The 17500-nt window shown below is 41.4% G+C and overlaps 1 protein-coding gene across 2 annotated transcripts in view; it reads left to right on the forward strand.

Annotated features, from left to right (window-relative positions):
- The window catches only part of LOC115226169 (C-Maf-inducing protein), a 116177-nt gene extending 102142 nt beyond the window's left edge, over nt 1–14035 (forward strand). Inside the window, exons 13-18 of one of the 2 annotated variants that reach the window (XM_029797166.2) lie at nt 1468–1581; nt 2954–3094; nt 7554–7748; nt 9300–9405; nt 11640–11710; nt 13697–14035. In XM_029797166.2, the coding sequence (XP_029653026.1) occupies nt 1468–1581; nt 2954–3094; nt 7554–7748; nt 9300–9405; nt 11640–11710; nt 13697–13750 (681 nt within the window). In that variant the 3' untranslated portion in view covers nt 13751–14035. The remainder of the gene's footprint in view (nt 1–1467; nt 1582–2953; nt 3095–7553; nt 7749–9299; nt 9406–11639; nt 11711–13696) is intronic. The other variant, XM_029797167.2, reaches the window with a different exon arrangement.
- The last annotated feature ends 3465 nt before the right edge of the window (nt 14036–17500 follow it).

Here is a 17500-nt window from a genome sequence, read left to right on the forward strand (position 1 = left end):
AAGAAGGTGATGAGGTTGCAGGATTGTTAAAATAACTAGTTCTTATTTTATTGACCCTGAAAGGATAAAAGGCAAAGCCAACCTTGGTGAAATTTGAACTCAGAATCAGCATCATCATCATCATCATCTTCGTTGTCGTCATTGCTTAATGTCTGCTTTCCATGCTGGCATGGGTTGGACGAGTGTAAAGACAAATGAAATGCCTGTAAGCATTTTACCTGGAATGCTTACCATTCTGCCAGCTCACTGCCCTCTTGTTATTATTAATATTGCTTTCAAATTTTGGCACAAGGCCAGCAATTTTGGGGGAGTGGGTAAGTCTATTTCATCAACCCCAGTGTTCAACTATGTACTTGTTTTATTGACCCTGAAAGGATAAAAGGCAAAGTCGTCCTCAACTCAGAACATAAGATTTCAACTCAGAACATAAGATTTCAACTCAGAACATAAAATTTCAACTCAGAACATAAAAATGGATGAAATACCGCTAAGAATTTTGCCTGGTATTTTCACAATTCTACCAGGTCATCGTCTTAGTTTGTTACTGCCGGCTTAGTGAAGGCGGAGATATTGTTTGTCCGTGGACAAGATATCTCAAGAACCACTGGATGGATTCAGATGAAACTTTCAGGGATGTTTGGCCTCATGACTGGCACAAACTGATTAGATTTTGGCATCAATCTGATACCAGACAAGGATTCTGGATTATTTTTCCAATTTTTTTTACTTAATTTTTGAGAGTGGTCGGGTTCATTTTTAGCATTCTCATTTCTGAGAGCAGTCGAGTTTATTTCAGATATTCTCATTTTAAAAATCATCTCTGGTTCATCATTGAGAGGACATTGGTGTTGACTTGGGGGAGGTTTGCATCCTCAGAGTGCTTTTGTTATTATTAATCACCATCATCATCGTTTAGCGTTTGTTTTCCATGCTGGCATGGGGTTGGATGGTGCAACTGGGTTCTGGGAAGCCAGAAGGCTGCACCAGGCCCAGTCTGATCTGGCAATGTTTCTACGGCTGGATGCCCTTCCTAATGCCAACCACTCCATGAGTGTAGTGGGTGCTTTTTATGTGCCACCAGCACAGGAGCCAAACGATGCTAGCAAACGGCCACGATCGGATGGTGCTTTTTACATGCCACTGGCACAGGAGCCAGGCGAGGCTGGCAACGGCCACGGTTGGATGGTGCTTTTTTTGTGCCACCAGCACAGGAGCCAGGCGAGGCTGGCAACGGCTATGATCGGATGGTGCTTTTTACGTGCCACCGGCACGGTAGCCAGTCGGAGCGGCGCTGGCAACGGCCACGTTCCGATGGTTCTCTTATGTGCCACCAGCACTGGTATCACAGCTGCAATTTCCATTGATGTTGATCGATTTTGATTTTGATTTGATTTTCACTTGCCTCTGATTATTGATAATATTTATTAATTACCGTAATTAACTGGTTAATTATTTTATCATCCACAGCTGAACACTTTGATTAGATGTTGCTGCAAAAGGAAGACGTTTCTACTGGAGCTGAGCAAAAGTGTTAATCCAGTGATGTTATTGGCCCTTAGGGGTAAAGAGGCTGCCATGGAGGTGAGATATTGCTTGGGGGGGGGATGAGAAAATAGGGGAGAGAGAGAGACGGAGAGAGAGTAGGAGAGAGATGGTGAGAGTGGGGAGGAAGAGAGAGAAACAGAGAGGTAGGGAGAGAGAGAGGGGTGCAGAGAAAGAGAGAACTACAGGAAGTGGAAGGAGAGGGGGAGAGAGAAATGGAAGAGAGAGAGAGAGAGAGTAGAGAGAAAGTGAGATGGAGAGTGAGAAGAAGGTAGAGAAAGAGAGACAGAGAAGATGAGAAAGGGAGAGATGAAAATGTGAGAGGGTGAGAGAGAAAGAGAGAAGGGGAGAGAGACAGAGAGAGAGATGGCAGAGAAAGGGGAGGGAGAGAGAGATAGTGAGAAAGAGATGCAGAGAGAGATGGAAAAAGAGGAATGGCAGAAAGAGAAAGAGAGAGGGGAAAGAAAGATGAGAAAGAGAGATGAGAAAGAAAGAGAAGGAAGCGAAAGACAGAGAGAGAGAGAGAAGAGAAATAGAAAGTGAGAGGGAGGGAGTGAAAGATAGGGAGAGATGGAGAGAGAGAAAGAGAGAGAATAATGGAGGTCGTTTTTCAGTGAAGGAGCAATTATTTGTGTTATTCACATTTTCATTTATTTACTTCTTAGCCCCCAAATTTTAGGCCCTGTGCCTTTAGTAGAAAGGATAATTATTATTATTATTATTTTCATTAGCATCTTCTTTCAATTCTGTTTCCATTTCTTGCTGAGTGTCTTCCTGACACCTAGGGCAGAGAAACGTACTGTATACATTAATAAAAAATAAATAAATGCGCCCTTTTAAAGCCTAGCCAGGCTCACGGGCCCGGGTTCCCAGTTTCAATGGCGTATGTGTTCCCCAGTTGGACGGGACGCCAGTCCATCGCAGCGTTACTCATTTTTGCCAGCTGAGTGGACTGGAGCAACGTGAAATGAAGTGTTTTGCTCAAGAACACAACGCGTCGCCCGGTCCAGGAATCGAAACCACAATCTTACGATCATGGTGCTGACACCCTAACCACTAAGCCACGTACCTCCACACAGTATACATTGGTAGGCCATTAAAATAAACACACCAGATTGTTCATTTATAAAGTTGTTATTGTTATTATTATTATTATTATTATTATCATTATTATTATTATTTTCATTAGCATCTTCTTTCAATTGTCTCCATTTCTTGCCGAGTGTCTTCCTGACACCTAGGGCAGAGAAACGCACTGTATACATTGGTAGACCATTAAAATAAACACACCAGATTGTTCATTTACAAAGTTGTTATTATTATTATTACTATTATCATTGTTGTTGTTGTTATCGTCATCATATTACACCTTCCCTCATCTTTACTTATGTGGCCCTTTCCTCATCAACAGGCCCTCTGTGGGATGCTCGAGATGGACATTATTGAAAGCAATGACCTGAAGATGCAGATGATCACCACACTGCAGACAACAGCCACAGGGAAAAAGATGTACACAGCATTGTGTGAACGACAAATCGCTCTGAGGGAGTTGGTCAGTGGAATACCTTACTACATTCACATTTTGCCTTATTCTCTTTCTTTACTCCATGCTCTTTTTCTGTTTTTTTCCTGCCCTCCGTCCTATCTATTTTTCGGTTTTTTCCTGATTCTCTCCTTTCGACTTCTGTCTCATTCTATTATCAGTTTTTTCCTGTTTTTCAGTCTTCTCTCTTTTGACTCTTACCTTATCTTGTCTTGCCTTTTTCTGTTTTTTTTTACGCCTCACACTTTGACCCCTGTTTTATTCTGCCTACTGTATTTTTCTGTTTTTTTCCTACCCTCGACCTTATCTTTTTCAGTTCTTTCCTGATTCTCTCCTTTCGATTCCTGTCTCATTCTGTTATCAGTTTTTTCCTGTTTTTCATTCTTCTCTCTTTTTCACTCTTTCCTTATCTTGTACTGCCTTTTTCTGTGTTTTCTCATCTCACACTTTGACCCCTATTTTATTCTGCCTACTGTATTTTTCTGTTTTTTCTTCTCTCTTTAACTCCTACTTTATCTTGTCTTTTTCTGTTTTTTCCTGCCCTCGGTCCTATCTATTTTTCGGTTTTTTCCTGATTCTCTTCTTTTGACTCCTGTCTCATTCTGTCATGCGGTTTTTATTGTTTTTCATTCTTGTCTCTTTTTGACTCATGTCTTGCCTTTTTCTGTTTTTTTTTCATCTCACACTTTGACCCGTTTTATTCTGCCTACTGTATTTTTCTGTTTTTTCTTCTCTCTTTAACTTCTACTTTATCTTGTATTGCCTTTTTCTGTTTTTTCCTACCTTCGGTCCTATCTTTTTCTGTTTTACATTCTTTTACTTTTTGACTCCTATCTTATCTTCTCTTGCTTTTACTGCTTTTTCTTCTCACACTTTGACTCTTCCTTATTCTGTCTAGTGTCTTTTTCTGTTTTTTCCTTCTCTTATTGACTCCTACCTTATTTTATATTGCCTTTTTTCTGTTTTTCTTCAATCTCTTTTTGACTTCCGCCTTATTCTGTTTCATCTTCTGTCTTCTCTTCTCTCTTTTCAGCTCCTACCTTATTCTCTCTTGTATCTTTTTCTGTTTTTTGGGGGGTGGGGAGGTTCTTTTGCCTTGTCTCTTTTTGACTCCTGTCTCATTCTGTCTTATATCCTTTTCTGTTTTTGCTTCTTTCTTTTGACTCCTGCTTTATTCTGCCTTATATCTGTTTTTGTTTTTACCTCTTTGACTTCTGTTCCTTTCTCTCTTGTATCTTTTTCTGGTTTTTTTGGGGGGGGGGTCTTTTGCTTTGTCTCTTTTTGACTCCTGTCTCATTCTGTCATATCTTTTTCTGTTTTTGCTTCTTTCTTTTGACCCCTGCTTCATTCCGCCTTATATCTGTTTTTGTTTTTACCTCTTTGACTTCTGACCCTTTCTCTCTTGTATTTTTCTGTTTTTCTTCTGTCACTTTCTGTAATTTTTCCTTGTTCACTCCCCTTCATGTCCTTTTAGTTCTGCCTTCTAATCTTTTGTGCTTACCCCCTTTATCTATCATCTGTTGTATCCAGTTCCCAATTCTGTTCCTTCTCCTCCTGTCTTCAATCTTCTGCTATGTCCCTTTATTTCTATCTTTTGTGATTCTGTATTGATCGTCTCCTATCTTCTGCCATTTATGTTATTTTATTCCTTCTGATTTCTGTTTTCCATGCTGTTTTTCCCTGCCTTTTAAAAAAAGAATTTCTGTTTTTTCATCCACATTTAATATTATTTTCTGTTTTGCTTTTCTGGGGGCGATGTATTAGTGGTAGTAATAAAAAAAGGGTAAAGGCCCTTTTCAGTCATGACTGACCATGGGATTGCACCTAGAAAGTTCCCCTCTGAGGCACAAGTCTGGGCGAGGTTGTTTTATGGAAGACCTGTAGTCACTCATGCATGCCAGCCTCCCCTCTCCATGCCACCAGTGTTATCCAAGGGAAAGGCAAAAGGGGCCGATACAGATTATCACCAGTGAGGCAGCAAATCCTTTCTACGGCTGAGTGAACTCTCTTTACTCTTTTACTTGTTTCAGTCATTTGACTGCGGCCATGCTGGAGCACCGCCTTTAGTCGAGCAAATCGACCCCGGGACTTATTCTTTTGTAAGCCCAGTACTTATTTCTCGGTCTCTTTTCCCGAACCGCTAAGTAAGGGGACGTAAAACACACCAGCATCGGTTGTCAAGCAATGCTAGGGGGACAAACACAGACACACAAACATACACACACACCACACACATATAATATATATAATAATACAATATATATATATATATATATATATACATATATATATATATATATATATATATATATATATATACATATATATGACGGTTTCTTTCAGTTTCCGTCTACCAAATCCACTCACAAGGCTTTGGTCGGCCCGAGGCTATAGTAGAAGACACTTGCCCAAGGTGCCACGCAGTGGGACTGAACCCGGAACCATGTGGTTGGTAAGCAAGCTACTTACCACACATCCACTCCTGCACTGGAGCAATGTGAAATAAAGTGACTTGCTCAAGAACGCAACACCGAGCCTGGTCCAAGAATCGAGCTCACTGCCTCTTGATTGTAAGCTCAACGCTTTAACCACTGAGCCATGTGGTAGTAGTAGTAGTATTATAGTAATAGTGGTGATGGTGGGGGCAAGATTTGAAGGTAATGGTAGTAGTAGTGTTAGTGGTATTCGTTGTGGACCATTGTTTGTGGTGGTATAATGCTAGTAAGGGTAGAAGTAGTAGTAGTTGGGGTGGTGGTCATGATGATGGTAGTACTTGTGGCACAGTAACAATAGCAGTGGTGCTGGTGATAGTGATGATCATAGTACAATGACAGTAATAGCAATAGCAGTAGTAGTAGCAGTAGTAGCAGCAGTAGTAGCAGTAGTAGTAGCAGCAGCAGCAGTAGTAGTAGTAGCAGCAGTAGTAGTAGTAGTAGCAGCAGTAGTAGTAGTAGTAGTAGCAGCAGTAGTAGTAGTAGCAGCAGTAGTAGTAGTAGTAGTAGTAGTAGCAGTAGTAGCAGCAGCAGCAGTAGTAGTAGTAGCAGCAGTAGTAGTAGTAGTAGTAGCAGCAGTAGTAGTGGCAGCAGCAGTAGTAGTAGCAGCAGCAGTAGTAGTAGTAGTAGTAGTAGTAGTAGCAGCAGCAGCAGCAGCAGTAGTAGCAGTAGTAGCAGCAGCAACAGTAGTAGTAGCAGCAGTAGTAGTAGTAGTAGTAGTAGTAGGTGTATGGTAGTGGTGCTAGTTCTTTAGCAACGTTGTTGTTGGTGGTAGGTGCTATTTCTGTGGTGGTGGGCCTGTAAAAGTAACATAGTATATAGAGTGATGACCGGGGGGTTGACTGGTGGTGGTGGCAGGTCAGTGACCTCTAGGTCAGTACCAGTCGCAATGCTGTTTCAGTGGTGGTGTGCTTGTAAAAGTAACGCAGTGTATGGAGTGGTGGGCAAGGTTTGACCGGTGGTGGTAGTGGTAGCAGGTCAGTGACTGCTAGGTCAGTACCAGTCGCAATGCTGTTTCAGTGGTGGTGTGCTTGTAAAAGTAACGCAGTGTATGGAGTGGTGGGCAAGGTTTGACCGGTGGTGGTAGTGGTAGCAGGTCAGTGACTGCTAGGTCAGTACCAGTCGCAATGCTGTTTCAGTGGTGGTGTGCTTGTAAAAGTAACGCAGTGTATGGAGTGGTGGGCAAGGTTTGACCGGTGGTGGTAGTGGTAGCAGGTCAGTGACCTCTAGGTCAGTACCAGTCGCAATGCTGTTTCAGTGGTGGTGTGCTTGTAAAAGTAACGCAGTGTATGGAGTGGTGGGCAAGGTTTGACCGGTGGTGGTAGTGGTAGCAGGTCAGTGACTGCTAGGTCAGTACCAGTCGCAATGCTGTTTCAGTGGTGGTGTGCTTGTAAAAGTAACGCAGTGTATGGAGTGGTGGGCAAGGTTTGACCGGTGGTGGTAGTGGTAGCAGGTCAGTGACTGCTAGGTCAGTACCAGTCGCAATGCTGTTTCAGTGGTGGTGTGCTTGTAAAAGTAACGCAGTGTATGGAGTGGTGGGCAAGGTTTGACCGGTGGTGGTAGTGGTGGCAGGTCAGTGACCTAGGTCAGTGTATGGAGTGGTGGGCAAGGTTTGACCGGTGGTGGTAGTGGTAGCAGGTCAGTGACTGCTAGGTCAGTACCAGTCGCAATGCTATTTCAGTGGTGGTGTGCTTTTTAAAAGTAACACAGTGTATGGAGTGGTGGGCAAGGTTTGACCGGTGGTGGTAGTGGTGGCAGGTCAGTGACCTAGGTCAGTGTATGGAGTGGTGGGCAAGGTTTGACCGGTGGTGGTAGTGGTAGCAGGTCAGTGACTGCTAGGTCAGTACCAGTCGCAATGCTATTTCAGTGGTGGTGTGCTTTTTAAAAGTAACACAGTGTATGGAGTGGTGGGCAAGGTTTGACCGGTGGTGGTGTTGTAGATGTTAACTGTCTTAAGTCTAACCCTTTCCTTGCAGCAGCAAAAGGGAGGTCCGAAGAAGCTGACCTTACCACCACAGTCTACTGATGCAGATTTGGTGAAAATGCTTAGTGCTGGCTCCTTCGGAAACCTGGAATGTCTCAGCCTGGCCTTCACACAGGTCACCAGCGCTTGCGCCCCCGAGCTCATTAAGTTACCTTCCTTACGCTCTCTCAACTTGTGGTCAACACAGGTAAGTTCTCATGTCTTAAAATATATCTCTTTCGCCTATTGTCTTGTACATCATCATCATCATCTAGCGTCCGCTTTCCATGCTGGCATGGGTTGGACGGTTCAACTGGGGTCTGGGGAGCCAGGGGGCTGCACCAGGCCCAGTCTGATCTGAAATACAGCTAAGTATTTCGCCCGGCGTGCTAACGTTTCTGCCATCTCGCTGCCTTCCCAAACAATATCAACATCTTCCACCCCTTACATCTTCCATGCCCCTCCACGACCATTTTCTTTTTTTTGTTAGACTCAAACATAGTCGAGAATGTCTAGACATGACTATTGTCAGTTCTGAGTTCAAACCCAGCCTGGAATTATATACACATCCAGGAATAACACACCTGATAATGAGAGAGAATTAAGTTTACATCTTTTACCTGTTTCAGTCATTTGACTGTGACCATGCTGGAGCACCATCCTGAATGGTTTAGTCCAGGACCCCCTTAGCCATTCATCATCATCATCGTTTAGCATCCGCTTTCCATGCTAGCATGGGTTGGACGGTTCAACTGGGGTCTGGGAAGCCAGAATGCTGCACCAGGCCCAGTCTGATCTGGCAGTGTTTCTACAGCTGGATGCTCTTCCTAAACGCCAACCACTCTGTGAGTGTAGTGGGTGCTTTTTACATGCCACTGGCACAGGTGCCAGACGAGGCTGGCAAACAGCCACGGTCGGATGGTGCTTTTTACGTGCCACCGGCACGGGGCCCAGTCGAGGCTGGCAAATGGCCACGGTCGGATGGTGCTTTTTACGTGCCACTGGCATGGGGGCCAGTTGAGGCTGGCAAACGGCCACGATCGGATGGTGCTTTTTACGTGCCACCGGCACGGAGGCCTGTCGGGGCGGCGCTGGCAATGGCCACATTCGGATGGCTCACTTACGTGCAACCGGCACTGGTATCACAGCTGCAATTTCCATTGATGTTGATCGATTTCAATTTTGATTTCCACTTGCCTCAACAGGTCTTCACAAGTAGAGTTTTGTGTCCTTTGAACTGTGGCCATACTGGGGCACCACCTTGAATAATATATATAAATACATATCTTTCGTCCTTTACTTGTTTAACTTGGACTGTGGCCATGCTGTGGCACTACTTTGAAGGATTCTGTTGAATATCAACATCATCATGATGACATCCACAAACACCATCCTCCTCTTCATCATCATTATCACCACTGCCATCATCATCATCATCATTGTCATCACAATCATCACACCTCACCACTACCATTGTCATTCATCATCATCATCTTTGTTGTCACCACCATCACTTCTCCCCACCAACACCACCACCACCACCATCATCATCATCATCGTCATCACAACCATCACACCTCACCATCAGCATTATCAGTCATCATCATCATCATTGTTGTCACCACCATCACTTCTCCCCACCACCATCATCATCATCATTGTCTTCACCATCCTTGTACCTCACCACCACCACCTCCATAATCTTCAACCTTAATTCTAACCATTGCTTCTTTTTTTTTTTTTCTTTTAAATGTTCCAGTTTGGTGATGCAGGACTTCAGTTGATATCCGAGCATCTGGTCCGTCTTCAAGTCCTCAACCTGTGTGAGACCCCAGTTACAGATAAAGGACTCATCTGTCTGGCTGGTGAGTATTTAAACAGTGTGGCTAAGGCTGGATTGGTGTTTTGTTTCTCTTTTACTCTTTTTCTCTTTTTACTTGTTTCAGTCATTTGACTGTGGCCATGCTGGAGCACCACCTTTAGTCGAGCAACTCGACCCCAGGACTTATTCTTTTGTAAGCCCTGTACTTATTCTATCGGTCTCTTTTGCCGAACCGCTAAGTGACGGTGACATAAACACACCAGCATCGGTTGTCAAGCAATGCTAGGGGGACAAACACAGACACACAAACATACACGCACACACACATATATTATATATATACGATGGGCTTCTTTCAGTTTCCGTCTACCAAATCCACTCACAAGGCTTTGGTTGGCCCAAGGCTATAGTAGAAGACACTTGCCCAAGGTGCCACGCAGTGGGACTGAACCCAGAACCATGTAGTTCGTAAGCAAGCTACTTACCACACAGCCACTCCTGCTTTATTTTTTAATATTCTGAATGAAATACTTATCGACATTTCGTCTGCTTTTATGTTCTGAGTTCAAATTCCACTGAAGTTGACTTCACCTTTCATTCATTCGGAGTCAATAAATTAAATACCAGTGAAACACTGGGGGTTGATGTAATTGACTAGTCACCTCCCCACAAATTTCAGGCCTTGTGCCTACAGTAGAAACGATTATTATTATTATTATTATTATTATTATTATTATTATTATTATTATTATTATTGAGTGAGAGCGCAGTTCATGCCATCAAAGTGACACTGGGGTAAAATATACGAAGCCCAGTATACCCATCATGACTACCCATCTGATAAGGGTACACTAGGCACATGCATCACAACCATATGTGCGCAACAAAGTGATCTCATATCAATATAAACAGCACATGACCTTGCGGTTGGGGCCCACTTATAATTTCCTTCTGGTCGAGTAACCTGCTCAAGATGTCCCTGAATAAGAGTTGTTTAAGGATGTTGAAAGAACCACCCATGTTTCCAGAGGTGAATTATTCAAACCCCGAAGAATCCCTCTCAACACATGGCTATGATGCTCCCCCACTACTTCTGCTCGTGATCAGAGATGCACATATCGTCAGCCACTGAGGGACATGGCCAACTGGGTAAGGTCAAGCAACTGACAAGCAAATCTGTGGTATTGAGCAGTATATTTGCCAGAGAGAAAGAGAGAGAGAGTGTGATAGAATAAGTGCTAGGCTTTAAAAAAAGCCCTCGGGTCAATTTGACTAAAACCCTTTAAGGCAGTGCTCCAGCATGGCTACAGTCTAATGACTGAAACACTTTGGGCATGACATTTTGAGGTGGTTACTAGCCTACTACAGCGACCCCAGTGCTCAGCTGGTACTTATTTTATCTACCCCAAAAGGATGAAAGGCAATGTTGACCTTGGTGGGATTTGAACTCAGAACGTCACACATTGGAAGAAATACTACAAAGCATTTTGTCTGTCATGCTAATGGTTCTGCCAGCTCACCATCTAATCTTTATATATAAAAGGGAGGTTGTGTGCTGTCTGTCCCCTTCGATTTAGATTCCTAACTACTCCCACATTTTGCGGTGCAGTTTAACCAAAACCGGGTATCTTATAGTCGTGATTCATATCGAGCCCTTCTGGGTATTAGCGTGCGTCTACGATGAGTCTACGATTTAAAAAGAAATTACCATCATTTTTTTCCATTTTAATGGATTTTTTCGCTATTATATAAGGGAAGTAACTCTCTAAAAATGTCTACGATGAGTCAACGATTTAAAAAAAAATTTACCATCATTTTTTTTCCATTTTAATGCATTTTTTCGCTATTATATAAGGGAAGTAACTCTCTAAAAATGTCTACGATGAGTCAACGATTTAAAAAAAAATTTACCATAATTTTTTTTCCATTTTATGCATTTTTCCGCTATTATATAAGGGAAGTAACTCTCTAAAAATGTCTATGATGAGTCAACGATTTAAAAAAAAATTTACCATAATTTTTTTCCATTTTTAATGCATTTTTTTTGCCATTTTTTGGCTATAACTCTCTAAAGATGCTTATATAGTTATTTCCCTTACAAACCCGAGCAACGCCGGGCGATACTGCTAGTTGTATTATAAGTTATGTTTAAACTACCATTATCTCCATATTCAGTGATCTATTTTAATTAATGATCTACCTTCATGCTACCATATCCCACCATTTGTCCCCCTATTTACTTAATTCACCCCCTGTTTACCTGTTTTCTTTTTCCAGCTTTGAAAAATTTACGGAAATTAAATTTGAACAGTACCTGTCTTTCAGCCCTGACCTTTGAAGGTCTCAAGGTAAGGTTTCCTCTAACAGAGGTACTTCTACTTGGTTACTCCATCTGCTAGACATACCAGTCAAATGCCTCTTGCACAGTTGTCTTAAAATATGAAGGACACACTTGATAAAAGAAGTATTATATATGTGTGTGTGTGTGTTACTCTTATTCTTTACTCTTTTACTTGTTTCAGTCATTTGAATGCGGCCATGCTGGAGCACCGCCTTTAATTGAGCAAATCGACCCCGGGACTTATTCTTTTGTAAGCCCAGTACTTATCCTATCGGTCTCTTTTGCTGAACTGCTAAGTGACGGGGACGTAAACACGCCAGCATCGGTTTTCAAGCAATGCTAGGGGGACAAACACAGACACACACACATATATATATATATACATACATATATACGACAGGCTTCTTTCAGTTTCTGTCTACCAAATCCACTCACAAGGCTTTGGTTGGCCTGAGGCTATAGTAGAAGACACTTGCCCAAGGTGCCACGCAGTGGGACTGAACCCGGAACCATGTGGTTGGTAAGCAAGCTACTTACCACACAGCCACTCCTATGCCTATATATTCTCTTTTCTCTCTTTTTTTCTCTTTTTACTTGTTTCAGTCATTTGACTGCGGCCATGCTGGAGCACCGCCTTTAGTCAAGCAAATCGACCCCGGGACTTATTCTTTGTAAGCCCAGTACTTATTCTATCAGTCTCTTTTGCCGAACTGCTAAGTGACGGGGACGTAAACACACCAGCATCGGTTGTCAAGCAATGCTAGGGGGACAAACACAGACACACAAACATACATGCACACATACATATATATATACATATATATATATACGACAGGCTTCTTTCAGTTTCCGTCTACCAAATCCACTCACAAGGCATTGGTCGGCCCGGGGCTATAGCAGAAGACACTTGCCCAAGATGTCACGCAGTGGGACTGAACCCGGAACCATGTGGTTGGTTAGCAAGCTACTTACCACACAGCCACTCCTGCGCCTATATATATCTATATATATATATGATGGGCTTCTTTCAGTTTCCGTCTATCAAATCCACTCACAAGGCATTGGTCGGCCCAGGGCTATAGCAGAAGACACTTGCCCAAGATGCCATGCAATGGGACTGAACCTGGAACCATGTGATTGGTTAGCAAGGCGGTGCTCCAGCATGGCCGCAGTCAAATGACTGAAACAAGTAAAAGAGAGTAAAAGAGTAAGAGAGCCATCCTGAAATACAACAATATATATATATATATATATATATATATATATATTCCTGGATTCCTGGCTTTCACCCAAGTAGCCTGGGTTCAATTCCCGGCATGGGAATGCCTGCCTTTTTTATAGGCGTAGGAGTGACTGTGTGATAAGTAGCTTGCTTATGAACCACGTGGTTCCAGGTTCAGTCCCACTGCGTGGCACCTTGGGCAAGTGTCTACTATAGCCTCAGGCCTACCAGAGCCTTGAGTGGATTTGGTAGACGGAAACTGAAAGAAGCCCATCATATATATATATATGTATATATATATATATATAAATAGGCATAGGAGTGGCTGGGTGATAAGTAGCTTGCTTACCAACCACATGGTTCTGGGTTCAGTCCCACTGCGTGACACCTTGGGCAAGTGTCTTCTACTATAGCCTCATGCCAACCAATGCCTTGTGAGTGGATTTGGTAGACGGAAACTGAAAGAAGCCCATCATATATATATATGTATATATATATATATATAAATAGGCATAGGAGTGGCTGTGTGTTAAGTAGCTTGCTAACCAACCACATGGTTCCGGGTTCAGTCCCACTGTGTGGCACCTTGGGCAAGTGTCTACTATAGCCTCAGGCCTACCAGAGCCTTGAGTGGATTTGGTAGACGGAAACTGAAAGAATCCCATTGTATATATATGTATAGAGAACGGATTTTATATAATAGATAATGACTCTCCCTTTACACAACAAAACGCATTTATAAATCTTTCCTTTGTTTTTCTCTTCCTGTAGGAGAAGCTTCCTGCCCTCCAAGAATGTGACGTCAGATACACTGAGGCGTGGTGAGACCCCTGATGCTGGCACAACACCCTCTGGGACATCAGCTAATCAGATTTACAGGTGGAATAAGCAGAAGCAGATACAAGCTACAAGAACCTTGTTACACCTTCGCATACCGATGCCTCTGTCTCTATGGCAACGATTTGAAAAAAAAAAAAAAAATGTTCTTTCCATGGTAACAAACCATAAACGTTTCTTTTGGTGACTATAAATCGAAAACTCTAGTCCTAAAGGTTCTTGAGTCACATGTGACTCGTGCAGTTTTAGCAGTCGAGTCTTCAGTCAAAAAATTAAAAAAAACGGAATAAACAAGACAAAAACTGGAAAAAACTCCCACAAAACTTTCTATGGCAACTATAGAATTTTCTCATGGCAACGACTATATTTCCATAGCAACGCAACTATCTCCATGGTGACTCATATATCTGCATGGCAACGCAACTATCTCCATGGCAACATCAAATTTTTCCGATTGTATTATCAATGTACTCTATAGTGACCTATCGAATGTCAACACCGTCTCCTTGGCAACCACCAACAAAATCGCTAGGGTAGACCCCCAACACAACATCGTTTCTATGGTAACGTCTGCTTTGTGTCCATCTATGCCTGCCAATATCATTGACCCTTTTTTTTGACTTTCTGTTTTTGTTTGTTTTTCTCCATGGCAACCTCATATTCTCGTTGGCAACATTAACCTCTCCATCATTACACCAATGTTACCATAGCAACTCCAACTACTCCATGACATCATCTGTCCCCATGACAACAGTATAACTGTCCCCATGACAACATGGTATCACCTATAGCAACCCCAACATCACTATGGTTACTAACGCCAGCATCTCACCCCCCCCACCCATTTGAAATCTTTGCTTCCATGGTGACGTGTATTGTATCCATGGTAACAAGTGGTATGTCCATGATGTTCAGGAACCATTCAAACACTTCCTGTTGTTGTTGCTGTTGTTGTTGTTGCTGCCAGCAGTCCAGTTTTCAAGAGAAAGCCTCGACATCCGTTTTGTAATTAAGTTCCTCGTTAAGATGTTTTCAGCTTTCATTATCTGCTCAAAAAAGACGTGTTTTGATATTAAGGGTTTAGAAGTACATGTTTCACTAAGCACGTTGAGTTATTATTATCATTATTATTATTATTATTATTATTATATTATTATTATTATTAAGGCAGTAAGCTGGCAGAGTCGTTAGCAAGTCAGATGAAATGCTTCGCAGCAATTCGTCCGTCTTTACATTCTGGGTTCAAATTCCGCTGAGGTCGATTTTTGCCTTTCATCCTTTAGGGGCAGATACAACAAGTACCAGTACCAGTTGAGTACAGGGTTTGATGTAATCAACTTAAACCTTCCCTCAGTATTGCTGGCCTTGTGCCAAAAATTGAAATTATTATTATTATTATTCTTTCAGGGTTGATAAAACAAGTACCAGTCATGTACTGGGGTCAATGTAATAGACTAGCCAACCCCAATTTCAGTCCTTGTGCCTATAATGCAAAGTATTATTATTATTTTTTTTTTTCTTCTTTCAAATTTGCTTCCATTTCTTGCCGAGTGTCTTCCCGACTCCTAGGGCAAAGAAACTCATAGTATACATTGGTAGGCCATTAAACTAAACTCAATAGTTCGTTAATTTTTTTTTTTTTTCAAGTTAAATTAAAATACATGGGTAGTAATAGTTTATTATTATTATTATTGGTATTATTATTATTATTATTATTAGGATGGTGAGGTAGCTGAACCATTAGCACGCCAGGTAAACTGCTTAGCAGAAACTTGGTCAATCTTTACATTCTGAGTTCAAATTCTGCCGAGGTGAACTTCACTTTTCATCCATTTGGGGTCAATAAAATAAGAACTAGTTAAACAATGGGGTCGATGTAATCAACTTTTTTTTCACCTGAAATTGCTAGCCTTGTGCCTAAATTTGAAACCTTTATTGTTATTATCATCATTAACCCTTTTGTTACCCTATTTCTATTGAGATGCTCTGTGTTTCTTTCAATTTTAAATATAATAAAGAATTTAATAAAATAACTTCGTTATCATTAAGCTTGTGTTAGGAACATAAACTGTGACTAAGGTTTGGTGGAAGATTTTAATTCAAAACTTATGAAAACAAGACATTTGTACTACAGAACCAGGGGCAGTTTCAGCCAGGTTGGCGTTGAAAGGGTTAAAAATATCATGGTGACTTTAACCCTTTTGTCACCATATTTCTGTTGAGATACTCTGTGTTTCTTTCAACTAATTTTAAATATAACAAAGAATTTAGTAAAATAACTTAGTTATCATTAAGATAGTGTTAGGAACATAAATTGTGACTAAGGTTTGGTGGAAATATAAATTCAGAACTTTTGAAAACAAGACATTTGTACAACCGAGCCAGAGGCAGTTTCAGCTGAGCTGGCAGAACTGTTAGTACGCTGGGCAAAATGCGTAGCCATATTTCATCTGCCACTACGTTCTGAGTTCAAATTCCGCCGAGGTCGACTTTGCCTTTCATCCTTTTGGGGTCGATTAAATAAGTACCAGTTACGCACTAGGGTCGATATAATCGACTTAATCCATTTGTCTATCCTTGTTTGTCCCCTCTGTGTTTAGCCCCTTGTGGGTAGTAAAGAAATAGGTATTTCGTCTGCTGCTACATTTTGAGTTCAAATTCTGCAGAGGTCGACTTTGCCTTTCATCCTTTCGGGGTCGATTAAATAAGTACCAGTTATGCACTGGGGTCGATATAATCGACTTAATCCGGCTGTCTGTCCTTGTTTGTCCTCTCTTTGTTTAGCCCCTTGTGGGTAGTAAAGAAATAGGTATCAAAAGGGTTAAGAAGGCAAACTGGCAGAATTGTTAGCTTAGTGGCATTTCTTCCAACATTTCATATATATACATATATATATAAAATATTATTAGAGACAAAACCACTATTTTGCAAAACAAACAAGGAAAGACTTAATCAATACATAAAATTTTAATAAATAGTCAAAAAAACCGCCACTACAATCGTTTCTTGTCTTGATCGACAATCTTCAGGTGGACTTCCAATAAGAAACGATTGTAGTGGCGGTTTTTTTGACTATTTATTAAAATTTTATGTATTGATTAAGTCTTTCCTTGTTTGTTTTGCAAAATAGTGGTTTTGTCTCTAATAATATTTTATAATATTTTACTATAAAATTGGATTTAATCCTAAATCTGATTTTTTCCCTGTAAATTTGGATTTATTCCCTAATATTTATTATTACATATATATATATATATATTCTGTAAAATAAAGAGGCTCCTTAATTGTTGGAAGACCACCATGAATAATAATGGAGGGAATCCCTTAGAAAATGTCCAGGATTATTCTGCTAACTTTAAGGTATAGGAAGGAGCCCTGTTTCAGGTTCTTTCCTCCTCATCAGAGCAGGCCCAGTCAGACACACCTATATCGCCACTCTCATCCCACCTTTCGTTAAACTAGAAGACATCTCTCTCTCTCTCTGGCCTCACCTTCGTCTTCAAATGATAGATTCTTTTATGTGTTTCAGTTATTAGGCTGTGGCCATGCTGGGGCACCACCTTGAAGAAATTTAGTCAAACGAATATATTCCAGTACTTATTTCTTTTAAGCCTGGTACTTATTCTATCAGTCTCTTTTACTGAACTGTTAAGTTACAGGGACATAAACGTGCCGACACCAGTTGTGAACCAGTGGTGGGGGACAAACAAAGATGCAAATACACACACACATGCACAT

This window comes from Octopus sinensis, linkage group LG29 (genome assembly GCF_006345805.1).
Source record: "Octopus sinensis linkage group LG29, ASM634580v1, whole genome shotgun sequence".
NCBI lineage: Eukaryota > Metazoa > Mollusca > Cephalopoda > Octopoda > Octopodidae > Octopus > Octopus sinensis.